Source organism: Nicotiana tomentosiformis, chromosome 7 (assembly GCF_000390325.3).
Source record: "Nicotiana tomentosiformis chromosome 7, ASM39032v3, whole genome shotgun sequence".
Taxonomy (NCBI): Eukaryota; Viridiplantae; Streptophyta; class Magnoliopsida; order Solanales; family Solanaceae; genus Nicotiana; species Nicotiana tomentosiformis.
Genome location: NC_090818.1, coordinates 128,917,249 through 128,925,362, shown reverse-complemented (window position 1 = coordinate 128,925,362; position 8,114 = coordinate 128,917,249). Strand labels below are relative to the sequence as shown.

General features: G+C 35.5%; 2 protein-coding genes across 4 annotated transcripts; one reads left to right on the top strand and one right to left on the bottom strand.

The window, feature by feature from the left end:
- The first annotated feature begins 776 nt into the window (after nt 1–776).
- Nucleotides 777–3,034, top strand: LOC104104725 (putative pentatricopeptide repeat-containing protein At3g08820). Its single transcript, XM_009612873.4, has one exon. The coding sequence runs from the start codon at nt 828–830 to the stop codon at nt 2,886–2,888; it is 2,061 nt and encodes a 686-aa protein (XP_009611168.1). The 5' UTR covers nt 777–827; the 3' UTR covers nt 2,889–3,034.
- A 1,871-nt stretch (nt 3,035–4,905) lies between these two features.
- On the bottom strand, nt 4,906–5,851 carry LOC104104724 (glucosamine 6-phosphate N-acetyltransferase). Of its 3 annotated transcripts, none has more exons than XR_011409260.1 (2): nt 5,716–5,814; nt 4,906–5,573 (listed from the first exon to the last, which is right to left on the bottom strand). XR_011409260.1 is itself a non-coding variant. In XM_009612870.4 (2 exons), the coding sequence occupies exon 2, from the start codon at nt 5,577–5,579 to the stop codon at nt 5,109–5,111; it is 471 nt and encodes a 156-aa protein (XP_009611165.1). In that variant the 5' UTR covers nt 5,580–5,585; nt 5,724–5,851; the 3' UTR covers nt 4,906–5,108. The 3 variants fall into 3 exon arrangements, 2 of the variants coding, with proteins under 2 accessions (XP_009611165.1, XP_009611167.1); XM_009612870.4 differs by having other exon boundaries at nt 4,906–5,585; nt 5,724–5,851; XM_009612872.4 differs by having other exon boundaries at nt 4,906–5,585.
- Between the last annotated feature and the right edge of the window lie 2,263 nt (nt 5,852–8,114).

The following is an 8,114-nucleotide window of genomic DNA, read 5'->3' as shown; positions in this document are numbered from 1 at the left end:
AAATCTCATGCAAAGATCTCATTCCATAATTTTAAGCGTGATCAGCAACATTAGATGCAAGACGGAAAGGAAATTCATGGATGAGGTAGCAAACAAGGTGATGAAATACAAAAAAAATATATACAAGATTCCAAAAATTTAAGCAAAAAAAGATGTTTTTTCAATGGGTATAGTTGAAATTCATTGAAAACATATAGATGAGTCAATATACAAAATTTTAGAAAGATTGGAGGTGATTTGGACTGATTTGGTATCAAAATTCGTAGTTAAAATCGAGTTCAAAAAATACTTCTGTGACACATGTATCAAACATGTATCGCGCATGTATCACACATAGGTATACATGTGATACATATTTGATACAAATATGATACATATGTGTTACACAAATAATACAACGTGTGATTCATATATCATTTTTTCATGTTCATCTTCTAGTTCGAATTTTCAATTCAAACCACCTCAAAACTCCACCAAATCATCCCAAAACCGGGATTCAAACTCCTTACGATGTATCAAATCTATTCTAACAAAACCTACTCAAAAGAAAGCAAACATTTAACCTTTTTTTGCTACAAATAGCTAATTGGCTAATATTGGTAATATTTGGCTAATATTAGTAATATTTTGTGAATTGACCAATTTTTGTAATAAACTACTTATAAATGGACATTGCTGGTAATTTCCCAAACCAAAATGCTCACTTTCAACAAATTTAAAGGATCAAAGTTGCTAAACAGTACTATATTTAAGGGACTAATTTAAAAACCACTTAAAATTTGTTTAGTTATCAAAACCAGATAAATTAAGGTAGCAGTTGCCGAGCTATGAACCCAACATCCTCAGCTGCTCCTAAAGCTCTGTTAGAGCTAAAAACAGCTTTATTTCATGGCTTTAAATCATTCAATCAGCTTAAACACATTCATGCACGCCTTATTCGTACAGGCTTTGAACAAAACAACTATCTCTTAAACTTACTATTAAAATACATTTTAAACAATTTCAACAACCCTAATTATGCTAAACTTGTTTTTAACCAAACTCAAGAACCCAACATTTTTTTATACAACACTATGATTCGTGGGTTGGTCTCAAATGACTGTTTTCACCAATCTGTTGAGTTTTTTAAATTAATGAGAAAAGATGGTTTTTTGCCTAATAATTTTACTTTCCCATTTTTGTTAAAGTCTTGTGCTAGGTTAGTGGATTTTGAACTAGGTGTTAAGGCTCATACACTTGTGGTTAAAGGAGGGTTTGATTGTGATGTGTTTGTGAAGACTGGTTTGGTTTGTGTTTATGCCAGGTGTGGGTTTCTTGACGATGCACACAATGTGTTTGATGATATTCCTGAGAAGAATGTTGTTTCTTGGACCGCGATAATGACGGGGTACATTGATTTTGGGAAGTTTAGGGAAGCGATTGAGTTGTTTCGGAGGTCATTGGAGATGGGTTTGAGTCCTGATAGTTTTACGCTTGTTCGCGTGCTGTCGGCCTGTAGTTGTGTAGGGGATGTTAGTTCCGGTGAGTGGATACATAGGTATGCGGCGGAGATGGGTATGGGAAGGAATGTGTTTGTTAATACTGCTTTGGTTGACATGTACGCTAAATGTGGGAACTTGGCGAGAGCTCGCGAGGTTTTTGATGAGATGGTAGAGAAGGATGTTGTTTCTTGGAGTGCTATGATTCAGGGTTACGCGGCGAACGGGCTTCCGAAAGAGGCTTTGGAGCTGTTTCACAAGATGCAGGGAGAGAACCTTAGGCCAGATTGTTATTCAATGGTTGGTGTACTTTCTGCGTCTGCAAAGTTAGGAGCGTTAGAAGTTGGCGAATCTGCCACTAGGTTGATGGAGATGGATGAGTTTTTCTCTAATGCTGTTTTAGGTACAGCACTAATTGATATGTATGCTAAATGTGGGCGAATGTTTTCAGCTTGGGAAATATTCAAGCAAGTGAAGGTGAAGGACAGAGTAATCTGGAACGCTGTTATATCGGGTCTTGCTATGCATGGTCATGTGAAATCTGCCTTTTGTTGTTTTGGTCAAGTAGAGAAACATGGTATTAAACCTGATGGAAACACATTCATGGGTCTCCTTTGTGCTTGTACTCATGCTGGCCTTGTCGACGATGGTCGGAAATATTTTCGTAGCATGACTCACTTGTACTCTTTGGAACGAAATATTGAACATTATGGTTGCATGGTTGATCTTTTAGGCCGAGCCGGTTTGCTAGATGAAGCTCATTCGTTGATAGAAAGTATGCCAATGAAGGCTAATGCCATTATTTGGGGAGCGCTATTAAGTGGTTGCCGGTTACATCGTGATACCAAGTTGGCTGAACATGTACTAAAGCAGTTGATTGAATTGGAACCATGGAACTCAGGAAACTATGTTCTTTTATCAAATATCTATGCATCTAACAATAAATGGGATGATTCGGAGAAAATCAGGTCCACTATGAATGAGAGAAGAATGCAGAAGATTCCTGCATATAGTTGGATAGAGATTGATGGAATTGTTCACGAATTTCTTGTTGGAGATACATATCATCCAATATCAGATAAGATATACGATAAACTCAGTGAACTGAGCAAGGAGTTAAGAGAGGCGGGCTATGTTCCAAAAACGGAATATGTTCTATTTGACATTGAAGAGGAGGAGAAGGAACACTTTGTTGGCTGTCACAGTGAGAAGCTTGCGCTTGCATTTGGCTTACTAAGTACTAAAGCTAGTGATGTTATCAGAATAATTAAAAATCTTCGTATCTGTGGTGATTGTCATACATTCTTCAAGCTAATCTCAAAGATAACAGAGAGAGAAATTATCTTGCGGGATAATAACCGTTTCCATTGTTTTACTAAAGGATCATGCTCATGTGGAGATTACTGGTAAGACTTCAGTTGGTAACATGATGTGCTAACTTTCTATCGAGCAAGTAATCGAGAAGAGAAAGAATATTGGAGAGGGAGGGAAAATAGAGGTCAAATACTGTCGTACTTTTATGCCGATCAGGGAAACCCATACAAAAAGCACAAGAGACAGACCTAAGATTTCTCTGTCAACAAAGAGTACAATCAACTAAATAAGAGGAGCAATGCTGTGCAGAAGCTCACTGTTCTTTGAGGCGAGGGTCTATCGGAAACAGTTTCTCTACCTTCACAAGGTAGGGGTAAGGTCTGCGTACGCATTACCCTCCTTAGACCCCACATGTGGGATTACATTGGGTTTGTTGGTATTGCTGTAATGCTGTGCAAAAGCGAAAATACTGTGATCGAACAATATATGGTGTTGATCAATTGGATTAAAATGAGTTCCACAATTTGCAGTTCCTCGTGGAGATATTGGGCTATCTCATTGGAAGCCTTTATACAAATGCCTGGGCTTGTTGCAAGCTTTAAATCAGTAGCTATATGGGATGGTGTCATAGAAAAGACGGGGAGAGCTGGCCAACTGGAAAAGACAATACTTGTATCAGTTGCAGAGAAAGAAACAACCGAATTTTTTAGAGCAAAAGGCAGTATGTAATGACCTTGAAACACAGTTGTATTTTTTGCTAATCTTTTGGGGCAACATGGCTGATGTTAATGATACAGAAAAAGAAAAGATTAGTGTAGTTAGGTAAAAAAAAAAAATTAAATAGGTATATATACTACATATTGAATTTTCTTAATTTACTCGAGTGTTTAATTTTTATATTTTGACATCCCTTAGTAAAAATTCTGGCTCCGCCATTGACTCTAGCCCATTGAGTGCTCTCAGTCTGTTAAACGAATGTCTGCAGCAGAAAAAGTCGTCTCTGTGCGCAGAAGTCACTGACGTGCTTAAAAGAATGTTCTTTTTATGAACCGAAAAATCCCTGAGGACCAATTGCACAAGGCTAATTATTGGACTTGTCCCTCTATCCTTTTCCCTTTTAATATCAGACTTTGTCTGCGACAGAGTTCGAACCCGTGATGTGCGCTTAACCCACACATCATAATGTTGATAATAGCATTATCTGGATTGAGTTAGGCTTAATTGTCTCCTTTAGCAACGGTTTTACTTGTATATTCATGGTTAACTTTGTTTTTCAGATCCTGGTATCTCTAGTAAATAGAAAAAAATTCCAAATATGACATCGATCAGCTAGTTGTCTATGCATTGAGAAAGCATATGTGCAAAAAATCTGTATTTGAACTAGTAAATTGATAACCGTGGCAGAACATATTTGTAATGTGCTGAGATTGAGCTATGATCTTCTTACTTAAGTACTAAAAACATTAAAGGTCGAACCATCACGTTTAAATCCTGAATTCCCACGAAAAACAAATTCAGTTCACATTTTTAAGGATGTTTAGAGTAACCAACCCCCAAGTAATAGGCCATACAACAAAATAGTAGCTAGCTGCTGTTACTCAAACTGTATGCTTTTGGTGAATGATGACGATCAAACTATTCAAACCAATTATCTTTATGATAAACTATTACAAGAAACAAGGAATAACAAAATCCCAACAAAAAAAAAATGCTACGTGATATTTTCCAATATACCTAAGTTTTGGGGGTAAAATTACCCGGTACTTGTGCGGATAGAAGGTAACAAGTACCCGATGAAATAATCTGATGTGCGCGAAATTTGGCACAAAAAAAAAAGGAAACAGGGAACAAAAATCTTACAAGATTAATGTCAAAAAGGCAACTAACACAAATATTCATCAAACAAAATACTCAAACATGTGAATCTCTTTTTAATAAACTGAGGAACAACAATCGTCCAAGATTAATGCCAAAAATCACAGTAAACCAACTAACGGTAGCGGCGGAGCTACAAGTCTAGCTACGGATTCGATAGAACCTCTATATTATTCATTCTGTCATGAATTTCAGAACTCATATACTTAAAATCCCGATTCCGCCACTAATATAAATATTCATCAAACAAAATACTTAACCATGTAAATCTCTTTTGAATAAACTCATTACAAGAAACAAAACGAGGACTAACAATCTTCCAAGATTACAAGTCTAGCTACAAGTTCGACAGAACCCAGTAGCTCTATATCACCTATCCTGTTTTAGATACCAAAACCCATATACTCAAAATCCTGACTCCGCGGCCAACACAAACATTCATCAAACAAAATACTTAACCATTTGAATCTCTTTTTTCTTGAAACCACATTTCTCATAAAAAGCTCTATTCCCTTCCGTACAATCAAGTATTACCTTATAACACCCCATAGAATAAGCATGATTAGCAAGATACTCAACAATTTTTTTACCTAATTGCATGCCACGTGTACTTGAATCAACAACAACATCCTCAATATGACCAGCTTTTCCACAATTTCTTACGAATTTTTTCTCAATAAATACACTTCCTGTTGCAACAATTTTTCCTGATTTAACATCTTCAATCACACAAATAATATGTTCATCTCCATATTTTGTAATCTCTTCGAATCTTTCCTTGAATTTTTCGTCTGTTACAGAATCACAAACAGTCAATTGTTTTAATAATTCAATGAAACCTTTTTCTTTGTCTGAGATCTCCAATTTGCGGATATGGAATGTGTCTCCTTCAGTAGAATTATTGCTCTGCATTTTTGCCTTAAAAAAATAACTAATTAAGAAACTTGTAAATGAAATTTATAAATCAAGATCTCTTATTAATTGAGACTGTATATCAAAAGAAATTAAGAAAATAATAAAAACCGTAGGAAGAAGGAATTGGTCTTACACTCTTACTTGAGAGAGAGTTGGTGAGAGAAGGGAGAAAGAGAAGAGATCGATTGGAGCATATTTACCAACTGCTTTTTGTGTACATTTTTCAGATTTATCGTTACAAAGTGGGCTTGTGATCCGAAACGCAGAAGGTCCAAGCCACGTAAAAATAGCACGGGTTAGCCAGTTTTCGAACTAATAGTTCAAAAGTAGCCAGTGTTTGCAAAGTTATTGAAAAATAGTCATTATTTTGCTGCAACACGGATCGGTCCAGCATAATATACTGGAGATTGATGCACTTATGTATGAACTTCCTGCATATTATGCTGAAGCAGTATATTATACAGGAACTCCAATATATTATGCTGGAACTCCAGCATAACTCCAGTATATTATGCTGGAATATTTTCCGGATTTTGAACAGTGTTTTCGTTCAGATTTATCTTTACATGAAAAGTGGCTAAATTTCGATTACTTTTCAAACAATGACTATTTTTCAATTAACATTTGTGAATATGTGACTATTTTTTAATTTCTTCTCCAACCTTCTGTCCAAATGGACCCCCAGTGATGATTTTTCTTTTATTTTAAGAAAAAAATTAATTAAATTTTTTCTGACATCTGGGGAAAGGGAGGGGTGAGGGGGTGGGGGGGAGGCTACTTTGTTCTTTTTCATTTGTTTGCATACAATTACACCAAGTTATCCACACTACTGGCTTTAAAAAAGGAGTATGTGACAATGGTCTATTTAGTAAGAGTGTGATGGCAACAGTTTAGCCAGAAGCACTATGTACTGTAACACTATTTGTGGTGCAAATCAAGTAGCTAAGAGTACATATTGATGAGATGTTCCACCTTATTTTGTACTTTTAATGTCAACCACAGATGCACATTATATATCTGGCGTTTCAAATAATCATATGCAAAAGATGATAACAATCCCAAACAAGAAGGTAGGAAGAATGACAGTGACTAGAGTTCGTAATTAAGAAATTATTCAAAACTCAGTATAATTTCACAAGTGAGATATAAGGAGGGTAACACAGTCTTATCATTACCCTATAAAAGTAAAAATATTGTTTTTGATATACCCTCAACAGCTCAGAAGAAGCATAGTCACATCACTTACCATGAAAAGAAAACAGTAACAAGAATAGACAACAAGAATTAATAAATTATGCACTGATTAATTAATAGACAACAACAATACCATATGGTGCAATAGCTTCAGCAAGAGAAAGAGCTGTAATAATCTTGACTCTCTGGCACTCATCAGTAAGACCATGTTCAATAACTTCAACCAAAGATCTCAAACATGACAACCAATGAAAATAGCGATTTGCTAAACAATCTTAATACCTGTTTGACGAGCTTGCCAAGACTTGTTACTATGACAAGCTTCTTTCAGGAATGTCAACAAAGCAGGTATACCAAAAGCAGACGCTACGATGCTAAAAAGCTCGAGCAGTTTCGTTCCAGACATATTCCTCAAGGGGGTGAATATCAGGACGCATGACATCAATCATAGTGTAACAACCCGAAATTCTCACCTTCGGGACCGTGATGACGCCTAACATTTCACTTGCTAGGCAAGCCAACGTTACAATAATCTTAACCATTTTTTTTACAAATTAATTTGGGTAGCTGAATCCGAGCAAGTCTATGGTACGCCGCTGGTACCAACTCCAAAATTTGCACAAGTGTAGAGCGTAGTGTGAGTACAACCGACCCCATGTACTCTATAAGTGCCGAGCCTAACCTCGACGAAGTAGTGACGAGGCTAAGGCAGGTCGTTTACATTAACATGTGCGCAATAATAATAATAATAATAATAATAATAATAATAATAATAATAATAATAACAATAATAATAATTAAAAATAATAATAATAATAATAATAAAGATAATACAACAATAACAATAATAATAATAATAATAATAATAATAAAGGTAAGACAAGTAAATCATAGCAATAATCGAAATCATTTCGACAGTCACAATCAATTATTTCTTTTCTAATTCCGTTGCGACGTGCAACCCATTCCAACAATATAATTCTTCAATAAATTTCCGTTGTAGCGTGCAACCCGCTCCAACTATATAAACTTAAAATATAATCTGTTGCGGCGTGCAACCCGATCCCCCAATATATTCATTTTCATTTCCGTTGCGGCGTGCAACCTGCTCCAACAATATAAATTAATAACTCTTAAATGTAATAAAAAAAAATACTCCAGTAAATACCACATTAGATAAGAACTTATTAGGTAACAAAGAATACAATGATTATAATTTATTTAGGTTAACAAGAAATGACAAGTAGCAATTGTGAAAAATGAGGGAGAAGATAGGTAATTCAATACTTAATATGCTAAATGTCAAGTGGCAATTGAGACACATAAATCAAATAAGCA

What these genes read in the sequence shown, in the direction of transcription:
- LOC104104725 (XM_009612873.4), top strand. Translation starts at nt 828, where the DNA reads ATGAACCCAACATCCTCAGCTGCTCCTAAAGCTCTGTTAGAGCTAAAA.
- LOC104104724 (XM_009612870.4), bottom strand. Translation starts at nt 5,579, where the DNA reads ATGCAGAGCAATAATTCTACTGAAGGAGACACATTCCATATCCGCAAA.